Source organism: Cinclus cinclus, chromosome 1 (genome assembly GCF_963662255.1).
Source record: "Cinclus cinclus chromosome 1, bCinCin1.1, whole genome shotgun sequence".
NCBI lineage: Eukaryota > Metazoa > Chordata > Aves > Passeriformes > Cinclidae > Cinclus > Cinclus cinclus.
Genome location: NC_085046.1, coordinates 40,959,394 through 40,977,184, shown reverse-complemented (window position 1 = coordinate 40,977,184; position 17,791 = coordinate 40,959,394). Strand labels below are relative to the sequence as shown.

At 40.9% G+C, this 17,791-nt stretch overlaps 1 protein-coding gene across 1 annotated transcript in view; it reads left to right on the top strand.

Annotated features, from left to right (window-relative positions):
* Nucleotides 1-2,295: 2,295 nt before the first annotated feature.
* Nucleotides 2,296-17,791, top strand: part of OSBPL10 (oxysterol binding protein like 10) — a 109,611-nt gene continuing 94,115 nt past the window's right edge. The window contains exon 1 of the mRNA XM_062496553.1: nt 2,296-2,585. Within this exon, the coding sequence (XP_062352537.1) occupies nt 2,296-2,585 (290 nt within the window). The remainder of the gene's footprint in view (nt 2,586-17,791) is intronic.

The following is a 17,791-nucleotide window of genomic DNA, read 5'->3' as shown; positions in this document are numbered from 1 at the left end:
AGATTCTGGTTTAAGAACATACTAAACAACACAGAACCCATCTCATAGTGGTTTTTGTCTATTTGAGAATTGACCATTTATTCCTGTGCTTTGTTTCCCGTCTACTAACTTGTTTATAACCTACAAGAGGACTTGTTACATTACCACATCACAGCCATCCTTCTAGCAGCAGTGAAGCGTGTTTTATGATTTGGCAAAACTCTCTAGAGGCATAATATACTTACAGCCTATTACCCCTTTTATTTCAGAAACTTCCTGCTAAGTGCGCCATTGTTGCTTCAGTTTTATTGTACAGAAATGTATGGAGAGGCTTCTCTATTCTAGTGTAAGGTCACTTCTTTTCCTGACAAATTCCTGAAGAATTATTTTCCAATTAATTCTGTGGAAGGCAGAAAATATTACATTCATTACCTATAATGCAGAACATACACATGTAATGTGTCGAAGCGCCTGATGTGGTGGCACGGTTCATTAAAACATATTGTTCCACAATTTTGGCCTGTCATTGTAACATTATGAAGACAAATGAAGAGGTCTCATCCTTATCTCCACCAAGCAGGATCTGAGCTTCCCAAAGGAGCGTTCCTTGTCCATTCAAGTATTTCCTGAAAACTGTAGTCATCAGAAGTAGAGTTGAGCCAAAAAATGAGGATTTTCAGGTTGTGGTAATGGAGTTTCTTTCCATAGTGAAAAATTATTTGGCAATTTTACATGAACATCTCAAGTAACAGGCATGGAAAAATAGTTGCTATAAAATATTTTACTTTTAAAAATAATTAAGTCCTTAACCTTTGTACCTCAAGAGTTGAGTGCTATATGTCCCACCCATGAAATATTAAAATTCAAGTTTCCAGACTGCAGTGCCTTAGTATTTAACTAGAACATGAGAAGTTTAACCACCCCACATTCAGGATCAGGTTGCCCAACATTTCAGCTACCCAACCACAACACATATGGTAGGATTTTTCAGAGAGAAAACTGGGAGAATCTAAGTTAGGATCCCTCCTCCCTCCCCATTCTATATGGGGAATGTACATATCTAACTGTGTGTAGATTTGGATAGATTTTGTAGATTTGAGTATCTTCTGAGGTGCAGAACAGAAGGCACAAGTGATACTCTACGCTCAAAAAAATCTCTAGTACAAAGGATTGTTGAGACTTTCCACAGGGTTAAAGCACAAAAGCTAAGGCTCAGTTTATACTTTTCAAAGACTCTCGAGTCTTCTCTACATTTCGTGTCTACAATTATAAAACGTCAAGAAAAATCGTCAAGGAAAATAGTTACATCTCTGGTACTCTGGGAAGATAAACATTGTAACATAACTGAGGCACTCGTTTAGGACAGCAATGACGGCCATAGAAGTGATTCGTGGATCTGGGCTGACTGCAGGATCTGCTTAGCTGGTTACGGTGATCTTGAGGTTACATCCTCTCCTTTCAGGAGGTGTGGACTTACAGTATTTATTTGTAAAGTCCGGATGAATTACATGACTGATGTGGTATGTTGATACGCACTACCTGCTGTTAGCTGAGCAAGAATACTGTGTTCCTGACTGCCGGGCACACCACCCAGCCCACGAGTGCGGGCACAACTGCGCTGCTGCTGTAGCGTACCACGGACCGTCACCTCCTGGCTGGGGACGGGGCACAGCTTGCGCAAGCGTCAGCCACTCTCTTTGCGGCTGGGGCAGCCCGCCGTCCGCCGCTGTCCCCGCGCACATCCCGCCGCCGCTCGGGTGAGTGCCTGTCATGTGGCGGGCGCGTCACGGGGGGCGCGGTGCGGCCGCCGGGGCCGGAGGCGGTCTCGGTGCGCGCTCTGCCCCCGCCACACGCGTGGGTCTGCACGCCCGCCCCGCACGCGGGCACCGCGTCCTTTGGGGTGGCTCCCCGCGTCGCACGGCCGTGTGCGTGTGCGTGCCGGCCGCGGGCACCATGCAGTCCGCGTGCGTGCTGTGCCTCTCCCCGCTCGCCCTGTGCCTCCGCGTGTGCGTGTGCGGCCCCCGCCCCTGCGCGGCCCCCGCCGCAGCGGCGGCGCCCTGCCCCTGGCTCGGGCGGGCGGGGCGCCCGGGGGGACGGCGGGCGGGACCCCGCGGAGCCGCGGGGCACCGACCGCCGCCCAACTCCCCGCAGCGCCCGCCGAGGAGGAGGCGGCGCGGCGGTTCCCTCGCCCGCCGCGGCCCGGCCCCTTCTCCCCCGGGCGCCGCCCCTCTCCGCGCCGCCTGTGAGTCAGGGCTTTACCGGGCACGGGCGGCAGCCGCGGCCGGAGCGGACGGGCAGCCTCCGCCGCGGGGCTCCATGGAGAAAGCGGCGGGCGAAGGCGGCGGCAGCAACAGCAGCAGCCGTAGCAGCAGCCGCCCCACGTCGGCGGGCTCGTCCCCCTCGTCCTCCTCCGCCAGCCGCGGGCTCCCGGGCCGGGCGGCGGCCGCGGGCAGGCTGGATGGAGGCGGGGGCGGCGGCGGCAGCCCCGGCTCGGCGGCGGCCAGCCCGGGGGGCGCGCAGGCGCCCGGTGGCGGCAGGCGGCGGGAGCCGGTGCTGGAAGGGACGCTCAGCAAATACACCAACCTCCTGCAGGGCTGGCAGAGCAGGTAAAGCGCCGGGCCGGCCCCCGGCGGCGCTGCGGGGCCGCGTCCTCGCCCCCGGCCGCCCCCAACATGGTGCCCGGGCTACCGGCGCTGCCGCCCGACCCGACCCCAGCCCTCCCCGGCTGCCGCGTCCCGAGGCCGGGCTCCATTCCCCTCTGCGCCCGCTCTCCTTCCTTTTGTTTGACTTGTTTATTTTCGCAGCCGAGTTTGGCATAAGGGCGGGCGGGGAGGTGGCCCGGCGCAGGGTCGGAGCGGTGCCCCCAGCGCGGCCGCCCCAGGTGCGGGCGGGGGCAGGGGAGGGCTGAGGCTGCTCATGCTGCTCTCCCTGTGTGACAGGGTTCCGTTTTTAAGCTCCTTTTTATATCACGTTAGTCTCCGTCTCCTGTGGAGTTAGCTTGGAGAACTTAAGAATGAAAAGCTTAGAGCCTCCCAAAATAAATGGGGGAAAATGTAATGCTTGTGATTATTACTATTATTTTATTTCGCTATGAGGTGGGATAGTGGAAACAGTTACCTTAGTGTTCAATAAAATAACTTAGGTTGCCATGTCCTACTTGTTTGACAAACCCTAATTTATGCTGATACGGTGACTGGCCCAGGTCCTGTAATTTGTTGGGTGTGGACAGGCTGACTTGCATCTGTGGAAGTCCCGAGGAGGGTCTGGTTTTGGTCTAGTTGTAGTGCAGAATTTTTACAGAGTTGGAGCCAGACTGTGGAGTTAATAGTGCTGTACTGGGATCTGTTGAAAGCAAAAGTGATTTCCTGTTAATATCTTAGTTTTTGTTACTCAACTTAGTCCTCTTACTGGATGGATGAAGATGTGTGTCCAAAACTCAACTTTTCAATATAAAGCAACACTGTGGTGATTTTAAAGAGAAGGAAATGCTATAGAGAGAACAAGTACAGGACTAATTATAAAGCTCTATACAGACCTTAAAAAAAAACAAACCCAAACAACTAAGAAAAAGACCAAAACCTGCTGTTATGTTAGATGATCACAAGCAGTAAGAGCACAGGAATGGCTGGGATCTTGATGTTCTTACAATAAATTTAAAGCATTTTAAGTGACAATTGCATAAATGCAGGTGATGCTCTGGTGCTGACTCCTGTGTGGCTAAATCAGTGCTAGGACTACTGTAGCAGTACTTCCTGGAGAATTTCAGGACCTGGTCTAATTCCATACACTAGAGGCCATGCGTAGGTGTACCAGCTATAAATTACAAGGAACAAGTTTGGTATGAACTGGAGACACATTCATCCCCATTAAGCTTGACTACTGCTTTAGCATAGGCATACAGAAGGCCCTTTGCTGTCATTTGGTTACTCTTCTTCTGTTCTAGATGCACGTTAGACTTTTATCTATTTGTTGGTTTATTTAGTCCTCCTGTAGGTTTTTTTTTTTTTTAAGAAACAAGCACATTTTGATACCTGAAATCCAGGACTGAAATCCATTACTAAAAATTAAAAGCCCCCTTACCTCCTTTTTTCCCCCTGACATCTCCATCTCTTTTTGTAGAGACAGTGGCTCCTTTTACTGTGTGTGATTTTAAGGGTTATTACCTGAAATTACAAAAGAGAAGTAATTGCTTATAAATCTTTGGGTCTAAAGCTGCCTGGTTTTTGTATTTGGAAACATTAAATCTTTGATAAGGCTATAGCTGGAAATAGCATGCCTAATCTGTACACGTCCAAGAAATTTTACCTGAAAACATAATGGAAAAAAGACAAATATCACTTAAACAGTTCTGCCACAGCACTTGGAAATTAATGTTTGTTTACATTCAGCAGTCTTATTTAATACTGTTTTATTGTGCTTTGTCAATTGCCAGTTTTATTTTCTGTAAGTCTGGCTTTTTGAGCAAGTGGTTTATCAAGAGACAGCTTTTAGGATAAGTAACTTCTTTAGTTTGCTCAGTTACTGTGTTCTGTTGATGCGTATAGCTGTGGTTTGGGATGTGGAATCTCATACAAGTTCTAAACAGATCATTTGAAACTTGAGGCTCACAGAAGTTGATCTTACTATATAATGTTCAATCAATGAGTAGTGATCCATGGGTTTGAGCATGGTTGTCCATTTGACCTTCTAGATATTTGTTATGGGATGTATTTACTGCGAATTGGAGCTCATTCTGTGGCAGTCTGTAAGGGACTTTGTAGCTGGCACCTGCAGCCTATTTGTTAGCAGACAAATTAGTTTTGCATTTATTTCATTTGAAAAAAACCACAAGATTGTTTAACTGCATGATCAATACAACCAGATGGCATGAATATAAATAAAATGGAAAAATAAACCAAAAACTGACAGAGTTCACTTATCATGGATTTGGAATGTTCTGTAAAGCTCCTTATCCATTAGCCTAAGTAATTTAAATGTAGTTAATGTTAGCTCTTGCTGTGTGGTATTGAAGTTGAAAGGCTTTCCTGGGTTATCCAACACTTAGTGTGCAGAGTAGCCTTACAAGTCTGAAGCAATTACTGTAATTTGAATTATAATAAAGTAGTGTCACTTCTGAATAAATACTCCTTTAGCAGGCATATGCAAGATAGTTGATTTTGGATGAGGTAACTGAATATGATTAGTGAAGCTTGACACTACATTTATATGCATTAACTGAAGTAATTGAAGGCCTCAAAAATCAGTCAATCTGGATAGCCACGTTACTTCTTATTTTGAGAATTTCTGAGGGTTTGTTGTTTTTTTTACTAGAGAAATCCATTTGTTCTGCTCTAGCAGATCAGGAACAACCTGATCTGGAAATGAGCGAGATGATTTCTCACCTTTATGACAAGCAGCAGGAAACTGTGTTTTTGTGTTTTGTTGTTTTGAGGCAGTTTGTTGTGTGAGAAACATGTCATGGGGCCTGGGTGTTTGGAGCATCTCTGCTTAAGTCTGTAACTTTCTGTGGATTTATTCAGGTATGGGTCCAGAGAGTGGAGCTTAATCTGAAACAGACTCTTTGACATAAAACACTTGTGTCTGGTCTGAGACATTAGGGCATCTGGCTGTCTTTGCTATGAAATTACAAGTAATTGTGTTCTCAATTGGAGTACTGTTACAGTGAATTTCTTTTGGGATTTACTTGTTACATGTGTATGGGAGGGTAGAGCTTGTAGTTTAAGCAGAAGTTAGGTGGATTTGATGGGCAAGTATGTCTCTGTAGTGTCATCTAATGTCATGCAATACCTACTTTTCATTAATTAATTTGAAACTATTGAAATACTTATTGCCTGTGAGATTACCATGCTGTCTTTTGAGTAGACTGGCAAAACATCATAAAAAATCTTAAAACCCCCGTTTGTCCAATGTAGTGGGAAATTCACAGTGTCTGCATCCTCCTCTCCACTTTTTTTCTTGAAAATACTTAGCACCTAGACTTGTAGGGTTTTATCCTGCAAGCGTGTATAAGGTCCTGGGTCATCTGCATTTGAGCTGGGACTTAAATTTGGGTTTGTGACAACAATAAATGGAGCCCTAGCTGATGTATGTTGTCACTTTTCTGAGCTGAACTGCTCTGTGTAAGTTGTTCTGTAGCCCAGGTGTTTTCTAAAGCATTAATTTGGCAGACTCCTGTTTCCTCTCTCAGTTGGGAAATGTATTGTGTTACTAGCCTGCATGAATCATGCCTGACTTCTTGTGCTTGGGCACCGCCAGACTTCTCGGGGATCAGCTGCATTCCCTGTAGGTTCAACAAAGAGTATACTTTGGGGCAGTCTGGGGATTTATTTGCTCTCCAGTGCTGTGGTATAATCTCTTTTCTTGTCTAGTTGCTCAGAGCAGTTGCAGTCTGACTCCTGCCACGACCCTTTCTTATTACCAGTATCCCAAGCAGCAGATAGCCGTCAGATTTTAGTGCCACTTTAGGGGCTGATTTCACTGGCTCCCAGAGCTTGTGCTGCTCTGACTGCAGCTGTTACAGGAGGGTTTTCTATGTATGTTGCCAAAATGTGTCAACAGTGTATTGTGCTGTAGCACAAAAATCTGTGTGTAACAGTTTTCTTCTTATTTTTTAAAAATTTTATATATATATTCTGGAGAAATAGATTGTGATCTCTTAGAAGACTTGATGAAGGTATATTCAAACACTGTAATAACCTCCCTCTCCCTCCTTCTGAATTAGCTAGCTAGTCTTTCACAGAATGTTGTGATTGACACATCTGCTTGTGGAATTTTGGGGTAGTTAGCACCTCTAGTATTTACCAGTTCTTCAATGGTACCAGTCAAGTTGTTCCAGCAGTGAATTTGGGCATTTTTCCAGTATAAAAAATTAGTATATGGTTACTGAACAAGCTATATGACTATGGTTGTATGGGTATACCTGTATAGCTGCTGAGGGGGAAATGTGTCCTAGAGAAGTAAATTGGGGTTTTTAGTATAAAAATAAGCCACACTCCTAATAAGCCATACTAGCCATATTAAGTAGCCTAACAGTAGACAGTGTCTGAGAAGGAGAAAATAGCCAGACGCTTAATTTAATGTTTGCAAAGTTAGCTGAAATGGACATTTCTTGTGTTCTTAATGGAACTAGATTAACACCAGCTCCCCCACTGTGTATTTTTTCATCTTAGTGTGATTCTGTGGCATGCCTATCTAGGGCTTTGTGTAGTGTTGTAATACCCTCTAGGATTTATTTGCAGAGTCTGTGAACGGGGAGACTCCCTTTTAAGGAGCTGCAGATACAATATATTCTGTTTCTTCTGTTGTTCTACATCTCCTTGAATTTTGGAACCTTGCTTATAATTTGTTAGGAATTGTGGAAACCTTAAAATGTCAAGGCTTTTTTTTTTATGCTACGGTGCTAACATTCTATTAAAAATTTTACTTGCAAAATAGATTTTACTGGAGACTGCATTGTACCTTCACTTGTAGGCTCTCTCTGTGATAAGTGGCAATGTGAAAAGGAAGAAATCCACTTAAACCAAACTTATTTTAGTTCTCTGTGGCAAATGATGTTTCCTGTGCTAAACACTCAGTAGCTGCATATTTTACATTATTTAAATCAAGATGTATGTCATAAGTCTTAAATAAACTTGGAATTTAAAGTGCCAAAAAGTCAGTTATTAGTAAATTCTGTTTTGGATTAAGGTACTAATCTGTTTTCTTAATCCTAGAATCTATATAGCAAAATTAATCACATTGAAATGTAAGCCTTTTTTTTTTTTCTTCCTCTCCTTCCTTCACTTTTTGCTGTTGAAACTTTTCCCCCTTAGGTATCATTAATGCTCTCTTAAAAAAACAAATGAAAGTAAAAAGAAGCAAATAAATATTTTAAAATGTATATCCCTTGTTTCTTTATAGGAAGATTTAAGATAAGGTGTACTTTGTCTTTGTTTAGTTAGTAGCTGATTAAACCTAACTGGTTTAACGACAGACTGGTTGATTAGTTTGAATAGATTTTGCTGCTGCCTCTAAACCAGCTCTGTTGGGAGAATGGAGAAGGCGTTTCAAACAGTAAAGTCAGAGAAAGGATTTTAACAAGGTAAGAGAGAGGGTGAGAAATCCATCATTCTCTGCCCTTCAGTAATGCTTGCAAGGAACATTTGGAAGAAGACAACTTTGAACCTCAGGCTGAAATTGAAAAGGATGGTCTTGCACTTAAGGAATTGGTTTACACTGTGTGTGGGGGTGTGGATTCTGGTTGGAGAACTGCCGTGGACATTTCTCTTGTCCCCTTGCAGGTAACCCAAGCTCTTTGTTCCTCAGCTGCTTTTTTCACATGATGTTGAGGCTGCTTATGCCTATGCAGAGGATAAATGAATGGATAATAACCTAATGCAGAAGATGCTTGGTGATAATGTAGGAAAAATCAGTTTGAAACGGATGAGACTCGGGCATTTTCACTCAGGCAGTATATTTGGGATTTGTGAATGCTCTTCAGAGCTGAGCAGCAGTCTTATACCAGAGGGAATGAAGTGACAGTCAAAATAGAGTGTGGTCTTCCTTTCACTCAGATGTCACATTTAGCTCTCAGGCTGTGCAAAGAAGTATCAGTTGGCACTAGCACTGAAACAGGCACTGCCCTTCTCTGGATTTTGTTAATACTGGCTCATTTTGTTGCTAGCTTTTTGCAATGGTGATTTCTGTGCTAAGCAAGGCAATGATAAATGTAGTTAGAGGGAGCACACATGCACTTGCTGGCTCATTTAAAAGGCCCCACCAGTTTATGAATATGGATTTTGTTAATGTAGGAGAAGTGACAGTAGGTTGTTAAGCTGAGTAAGGTGCCTGGAGTAATTTTATGAGTATATAAGTATTCAAGAGTTTTCCCTAGTCATTTTATATTTCAAACCAGTTGTTCAGTAAGAATCTGTTTGGTCTTTAGCTTCACTTATTATTCTTGCTCTGTTCTTTACGACTTATTTAAAAGACTGAACTTTCTAAGTGAAAAGGTTGCTAAAAATTGCCATAGCGATAGCTTTTGATGTACAACTGTATTCGTTAAACATGTATTATAATGAATGATGAAAAAAAGTATGAATTTGGTTCATTTAAAAATGCATTTTGTTTCTATATGATGAGCTAATGCAGCTTTATTTATAAGTATCTCAGCATTGTGCTTCGGAGGCTTTTGTGGATTTCTTCCTGAGATATTTGATTACTTTTCGGAACGTAATCCAGAGAGACAAAGTTTGCTTAGTATTTAACTGTTGCATATAAAAATGTTGCTGTAAATGCTGTCTAAATGCTGCTGCACTTCACTTTCCAAGATGGCATTTAATTAGTAGGTAATTTAAAGCTGAAGGGTAGAGATTCTTAACTACTCAGTTGCATAGCACAAGCCATAGTATTTGCCGTGGTTTCTGTTCTGTCTAGACTCGTGTTTCTCTTTGGATATTGATCTGAGAATTTATCTTCTGGGGATAGAGGATTCTTCATCATAGCCATGGGAACAATTTGCCAAAAGTTAATCACTGCTTTAAAAACTGCCTGTTGTACTTGGTGTGTATCAGCCTTTAACTCTTCACTGAATCTTATTATGCTGGACTGAAGATACCTATTATCACATTTGGGTTCTACATTCATTGTTTTTGGGCAGGCTAAGTGTTTATCTTTTGTCTGTGTTTGGAGTATTTAGACCAATGGAGTTTTCTTGCTGCAAGTCAGCTCTCCCAGTAACTTCAGTAATTTATGAGAGTCCTGACGTTTATTCAGTGTTTCGAAGTTTTTATTTACATGGGACACCAGAACTGTGTATGCATTCAGTTGTAGTTGCACTTGGGATCAAATACAAGGATAATGCATTCTGCTTGCTCCAACTCAATATTTATTTGCTTCTTAAAAAGTTCAAAAAGACCATTAGCTTTTCAAGTTTTTCTTGGTTATTTTTAAAAAATCAGGTTGTTAGTTTTGCCTCCTACATTTAATTGTTAGTCTGATTGCTGTTGTCTGTCTCAGACAACACTGAGACCTCGTGTTCCCTGGTTCTGCTTGGGTTCTCCAGGCAGGTATCTCGGTATAGACACTCTTGTTATTTTCTATTTACTTAAGCTGCAACATCCTGTTGCTTGTTTTCCCATTTTCTCCTGGTATCCAGTATACTACTTGATCCAGGACCATATGGTATAGTACTACCCAAGTGAGCGCCAGAAGTGTCAAAATGAAGGGTAGCAATTCACTACGCTTTTTTTTTTTTTTTTTTTTTTTTTTGTCTGGGAAGGTGTTGGAAAGGATTGCTGTGGTAGTTGTCAACCTGCAGACTTCTCTCTCCATAGTTGGGATGTTTTTGCATATCCCCAGTGATCTTTCTTGGGCTTTCTCATGGTGCATGTAGGCCCTTTTTTTTGAGGTAGTAAAAATAGCAGTTAATGATTTGTTTAGGAAGACAATTTAAAAATATAGTTGAGGAAAGTCATTATTAGTTGGAAGAACTATTTGACCAAAATAATCAGTAGGTTTTCCTTATCCTGAATTTTTATGAGTCAGTTCTTTCCCAGGTGAATCCTGTATCTTGTAATGATGACTTTTTTGTCACCAGATATATAATTTTATTTTGACAGTATTGGAAAGCATGATGTTGGCTGATGATAGCCTATTTTCATATCATCAGCAATCTTTATGGAATCTTTTCCTCCCATGTAGGTCATTGCTAAGCACTCCAAAGTCAAGTACTGACTGCCAAAAAACCCTATTAGAAATACATTCACTCAAATAACCTCATTTAGTTATATTTTGAGGCTAGCTCCATATTTTAACTGTTTTTCAGTGCATTTAATGTGTAATTTTCTGTGGTTTAGGTGCTTGCCCATTGTTTTTAATGAAGAGGAGCTGGATGCACCAAGTATTTATGAACCTTAACCTTTTTTTGTCATTCACTATATGCGTGGTGTAACCTAACAATTCTATTGGTGTTTTTTTTCTTTTTTTTTTTTTTTTGTTAAAACAGCAATTTGAAATTTGGAGTATGAGTCTTCAAAATAAAGGTCAGGGGATACACCAATATGTAGTACTAATTGCTGTATGCTTGGTGCTTGTTTAGGATCCTCCTGCAGGCTAAATGTGGTTGCTGTTGGGTATCAGCATTTGTAGGTGCCTTAAGAGGTACTTGACTGAAAAGATCTTAGGCTGTCAGTTGGATGGTCCTAAGTTGAAATCTCTAAATTCCTATTTGTATTGTGGTTTTGAATAAGTTACTAGTACAAGTCTGTGTACCAAGTACATATTTCTCGCTGAGGAAATGGCTTTTTTCAACTGCACAGCCTTTCAGGGATTATCTGTTCCCATGGTAAGGGCTGTGCCTTCTATAGTGTGCCTTTAGTCAGGTTTACAAGATTTTTTTATTTAATAAGTTGGTGTTTATTTGATTTGCTTGAGAATGGACTTGGAGCACAGTTAAGAATAGTAGTGAGACAGGAAGTACATAAATGTAAGTTGGGGCTGTGTGTTGATTAACCTTCAGTGTTTACCTTATATACAGAATTGTGAACCACACTCCACTTACAGCTGTGTTGTTTGCTACATCTTTCATTGAAGTAGGGCACACACACTGTGAGAAAATACACACACTGCAGTCAGAGTAGTATGTTTAACCTCAGATGGAGAGGGGTGTGTATGTTTTTCCAGCTTTGGAATATGGAGAAAATCTTCCTAGTGAAAGGAGACTTGTTTAAGCAAATGCAGGCAAGACCAGGCGTTCTTCTATTTGTGTGCTTGAATTTATGAAATGAAAAAAAAAGAGGAGGGAAGAAGACAGGAAAAGGCTGATTTCTTGTCTGTTGCCATTATTTGGAGTCATGTCAAGTTTGTGTAGTGCTTTTATCATGGTGATAGGAGGAAAATAATGAACTTAATAATGAAAAAGATACCAAGATGTAGACAAATTAACTTTATCCCAGTCCAAATCAGCACAGTGGAGGAGCAAAACAGGTTATTCACTGCTGCAAGCTTCAAACATTTGGCATTTTCGTTTGTTTGGTTGGTGTGGTTTTGGTGTTTTTATTTTGGTTGTGTTTTAGCTGAAAGGTTTGCCTTTCACACCATAAAGCATAGTGTGGGTTTAGTCTCTATTAACTTCTCTGCTTCTCTCCTGTTTTATCTTACCAGCTTAGTGAGCTTTGTTTTATGATCATTGTGTTCGTGTATCAAAATTCATCCTATTTTTATTATGCAGGTACAAGGAAGGGATAGTTTGGCAATAGAACAAGAGAATAAATAAAAGAGTAGAATGACTGGAGAGGTTTAGAAAAGTGGTTAAAGCATCTGGAGGATGGACTGATCAAGGCAAATGGCATATGTAGTGACAGGACAAGAGGCAATAGTTTCCCACTGAAAAAGAGAAGATTTAGATGAGATGTTGGGAAGAAATTCTTCACTGGCAGAGTGGCAAGGCACTGGTACAGAGAAGTTGTGGATGCCCCATCCCGATAAGTGTTAAAGGCCAAGTTAGATGGGGCTTTGAGCAACCTGCTCTAGTGAAACACATCCCCCACAATGGCAGGGGGGTTGGAACTGGGTGAATTTTAAGGTCCCTTCCAACCCAAACCATCCTGTGATTCTCTGAAAGGGAAGAAACAGGGGTGAGACAGAAGTAAGTGCTCAACTTAAGACAGCACAAGGCTAGACGTTTACTTCTTTTAAAAAAAGTCTGAAAGTTGTGTAACAGTAATGCAGAATGAAGTCTTGAAAACCCAAGTGAGAGAATTTGCTCTTATTTATACATTTTAATACTGCCATTAAGAATGGCACACAAGAAGTAGTGAGGAAAGTAGTATTTTTTAAATTGCAGAATGTGTAGTGAGGATTTTTTTGTTTTTTTTTTCTTCCCTTTCTTTGCTTTTCCTACTTTCTGTAGCAGAGCTAATTTCAGGCAAGTAGAGGACTGATGTGAATAGCAGCCAGATGAAGCTACTGACAATGTCCACCTGGATATACATTAACGTGCCAGACTTACCTTTGCCTTTTTAAACACAGTATAGTTTATATGGGAATGTAAGCATCTGTGATGATGAAACTATTTTCTTGCTTAGGTTATAAGTATTGTTTCTTCATTTTTGGTTGGAACACTGATGATCTGGATTTTTGTAGAACCATATTTCTGGAAATATATATATATGTGTGTACAAAGCAGCAACATAATGCATAAAGGTCTTCAGAAGTTATGGTTGCTCACAAATCTAAATATCCTTTCTTCAGAAGGATCAAGGCTAATGGTCTACATATCTCACAACATGTTAATGAAACCACCCTCTTATGGATTCTGTGGACTCTGTACGTTTCTAAGTGACAGTGTTGACAAGATATTTGGTGAAGATGGCTGCATATCAGCTGTCAGGATAAAGACCAAACATAGAAACTTAAACTTCTCATTTCAGTCAATGAATTAATAGTCCTAAGAGTAAAGGCAAAGGAAACACTATTGGATTGTGAAGTATTGGCTCAGAAAGTTGAAAAGTTCCAGCTCTTCTAAGATGGTGTAAGAAAGATCTGGTTTCTGGAAAGCTTTGTTTGAACAAGCTGAGTGCAAAAGAGCTGGAAGGAAACCAGCATGCTGATCTTGTTATCAAGATTCTTACTTTGTATAGCGTATTTTCTCCCATATGATGTGTAAAGAAGATATTGCATTGGATATGTTCGTTCTTCCCAGCTGGGAACTTTTTAGACTGTACATAAAAAGACAAATTTCGAATGCTAGGAAGAACAAACAGAAGGGAAGACATAAAATTGAGAACTTCAGAAACTGTCAAAGTAAAACCTTAACTTGCCTTTTGCTTCTTTTTCTTCTGTGTGTTTCTCTCTCTGTATTTAAGAAATATATGCAGTTCACAAAAATGGCATTAGTATAACACAGGTGAGTTCTCAGCCCCTTGTATATGACAGTGAAATGACTATTTCTTGTCCAACAGGTTTTGCCAGTGAAATAATATTTTAAATGAAACTTACATTTGGGAGAAATACCAGTATTCATGTGGTTCAAGTTTGAGAATCTACATCATGATAAATTATCTGCATTTTGAAAGGGAAAATAGCAGCTCCTATAATCATTGCTGTAAAAAAAGACAGAACTAATTTAAACCCAGATGCTTTATTCCATCAACTTGCACAAAAATTACTGTTGAAATAGAAGTGTTCCGAAGTCATTTGCCTGCTAGAAAGTATCAGGCATTTCATGTATTCACTTAGAATATATCATAATACTTTGTGTCTAGAACAGCCACAGAGAATATGCTGTCAATTAATTATATAAGAAGTACAGAGTGGAATGGAGGAATGAAGAATTGGCTTGAAGACTGATGTCTCCTGGCATCATCTGTGTATCTTTTTCTCCTGGAAATGACCTTTAAAATTTTTGTTTTCCTTTTGCTGGTGGTAATGAGATCTTAATACTGTGAGTTCCTTCAACATAAATTACATGAGTAATGTAGATATGTCCACAAGCCATAAATAGCTAAATGAATGTGAGGCACGTATTAGAAAGCCAGATTCTTTAATACAGAAGCTTTGTATATGCATTGTAACTCTGGTTACCAAGATTGATGAAGATAAGCACACTTCTGATAAAAGGTGTTTCAAACTATTTCACTTTCTGTTTTGTTAGAAATGGTAAAGGGAAAAAATAATCCCATGAACTTACGTCTTTGTCAGTATTGCAATGTGTTACTCAATAAAAATACTTACTAAAACTGGTTTCTAGCACAACTTTTCTGTTGTTTAAACTTTTAACACTGTATTTCATGGTGATAGTGTCTTCTTAAAAAACCCAAAGTTTTTTACCCAAAGAGTAAGAGATGCTAGATCTCTAACTGACCACATCTTTCCTCATTAAATGATTGCTAGATTCAATATATATATATTGTTTTTCTTTTCTTGGTGTAATGGTGAGGTCTACAAATGACTGTCATTGATTGATTACAAGATGGTTTTCAAGTCTAAACATTAATTTTTCAGTTTACAGGAAGGTTATTATTTCTTGAGGTCTTTTATTCCTTGATGTTTTTAGCTGCAGACTAGAAAGTAACAGTGAAGAGTTTCTATCTCCTGGCAATGATTCTTGCTGAGATCAGGGCATTTCAAAACAAAGATGAACTCTGAAGGTCTGGCAAAGAAGTTGGTGAACTGTGGTACAACCTCAGTAGAACTCTGCTGACTCAAGGCAGCTAATTGAAAATTTATGCAATAATATCCATCAATGGGATGTGGTTATGCTTTAAACCTCATTGGATTGCATGATTGTAATTCAGTACAGTCAAGGTCTTTCTTTGACAGGTTCTTGTTCTTAAAAAGTTGACTTCAACAAAGTAGCTTTTGAATATTGAAAAGATGTCAACTTGAAATCTAATGGTTCTAAAAACAACCTAGGAGTAGTCTTGAATATACTTGAAACTTTTTCTGCAATTTAAAAAACATAAAGGAAATGCTTACCAGTCCTTAACATGTACTGAGAAAAAAAAATCTTACCTGTTATGGCAATCTTTATTAATACAGTTACTTCCTTCTGTAGAAAATTGCTATGTAAAATTCAATTTTAAAAAAAATAACTGTGTAATCATGGTATGCTTCCCTGTCCACCCTTCTGTTGCCAGTACCTCTGTTCTCTTTTTTCTTTTTTTTTCCAAGCTGTTTTGGGCATCCTAAGGCACTTCTGTGATTCCCTATTCTGTTTGTGAAAACTACAGTTACAATTGATGCTGATGCAAGTTCTGTCCAGTTAAGTCTATGTATATATTTAATACTTACCAGGCATCGTACACTATATCTGCAATTGTTCCACACCCAATAAGGAATGAAGTTTACTCTGCCAAGTAAAGTCATCATCAGGGAGATAGTACAAGGGATCTGGAGGCTGCTGATAAAATGTGTGGTTCATATTTTTCTTTTCTATTCCTTCTTTTCTCTCTGGGAGGCTGCTTTAATCCAAACATGCTATTGAGGCTTATTTCAGAATTATCTCTTCTCCTCCCAAGTCCCAAATTTCACTGGTTAGGGGAAAGTTGATAATTTTCCCCAGAAGTGAAAGCTGGGGCCGCTGGTCTGGGAGTAGTTCTGTCTAGCTGGGTCTGCTTGCTTCTGAATGAGAAAAACACAGCCAGAGACTGGAACGCCAGAAACTTCTAATTCCTTGTTTATCGTCCATCATTAAATGACTTGCTAACAGGACTGCTAGTTTTCCCCTCCATTCGTTACATTTTGATAGTAAAAACCCTAGTGAAAATGCAATTAATGCTGGGAAAAGCACTGGTACTCTTATCCTTCTTTTCTAATTAAGATACTAATTTAGACTTGATAGTCATAAGAAGCTGTGAGAACAGCCAGTATCTTCAAGCAGAGCTCACCAATCTGAGAATGGGTTGCAGTGAGCAGTTCATAAACCTGTGGGTTGTGACAGCAGTGTTCAGCTGCTCTGTCCTTGCCAAGGGGGTCAGGGCTTCAGATGGCTAGTTTGCTTCTGTAGCTTCCTGGTAATCCAGTGCTTTTCCAGCCTTTATGTCCTTGCCTGCCCTGTGCTGGTGTAGGCAGGCAGGTGATGCCCGCGTTCTGCGACACCGGGGAGCGTTTTGCTGCGGTGGTTTGTGCTGGTTGAACTGCATGGCCTGGGGTTCGTCTGCACCTCTGAGCTCAGTGGTGAGAGCTGCTCAGCTGTACTGAGCCCATTCACAGCCCCTGGGCCCAAAGGATAGGTCAGCGTGGCACAGCTCGCTTCATTCAGCACTTTAAATGCTGTTGGCCAAAGGAAATCCTGTGACAGATACTGTAATTTTGCTGTGCTCTGAACCAAAAGGCTGGCAGATTATTCAGCTGTAGCTCAGGGCTGCCTGTAGCACACTGTTGAGGGGAGAAGCATGGGAAGTGTGTCCCTGTGTTTTGACCTTTCGTAGAGGGATCTGATGACTGTGGAAACCCGTGGGAGGCTTAGGTGGCTGCTCCTTGGGCATGGGGTTTCTAGTGGGAATCCCCGAGTTGAGGGACGAGCGGCAGAAAATAGCTGGACCATCTAAGCAGACTGGAGCAGCTCACAACTGCTCATCACTTCGGTTATCTTTTCTCTATGCTAGTTTTTAAATAGAGGAATTAAAGCCTTGAGGAGGAGAGCTGAGCAGCTGCCAGCTGTAGCCTTGCTTGTTGAGCTGAACAAACAGGTTGGCAGTGCCAACTGCTTTTCTGCAGGATTGGATAAATGACATGAGTCTGACTGTCCTTCTGTCCATATTCTAAGGATTTCTCTGTTTCCCATTTATTGTTTATTTGATCTTGATTTTGATCCTGTGACAGCAGGTGTAGGGGGGTGTAGTGCTATATGAGATCGACTGAGGAGAAAAAAACATTTGAAAGTAAAGATATCAGATATGAAAATACTACAGGTGTTAAAAATTAGAGGTAGATGATCTGTGACCTCAGGTTTCAGGGAGGAGGCTAATGACATGATGCTTTTTGTAGGTTTTATTCCCCTTGATCTTAATAATTGATTTTTCAAAAGTGGCACTTGAACAGATTGTGCACAAGAGGTGGAAATAGGTGTCTCAACTGAGGGAGCTGGAAAGCTTAGTGGAACTGTCACTAGTAATGGAGAAAGCAGCTGGTATAGGCAAAAATATAGTGCAGTTTCTCACAGATATTTTTTACTTGAGATGGTGTCAGGACATCAGGAACAGATGTCTGAGAGTCTGAAAATACTACTCTGAGTTCTCATGTTGAGTTTTAACTTTCATTAAATAATTCCCTCAACTGAATTTAATTACTAGAATGCTTAATTGCCTGCTTTTTAATGAAAAAATAATAG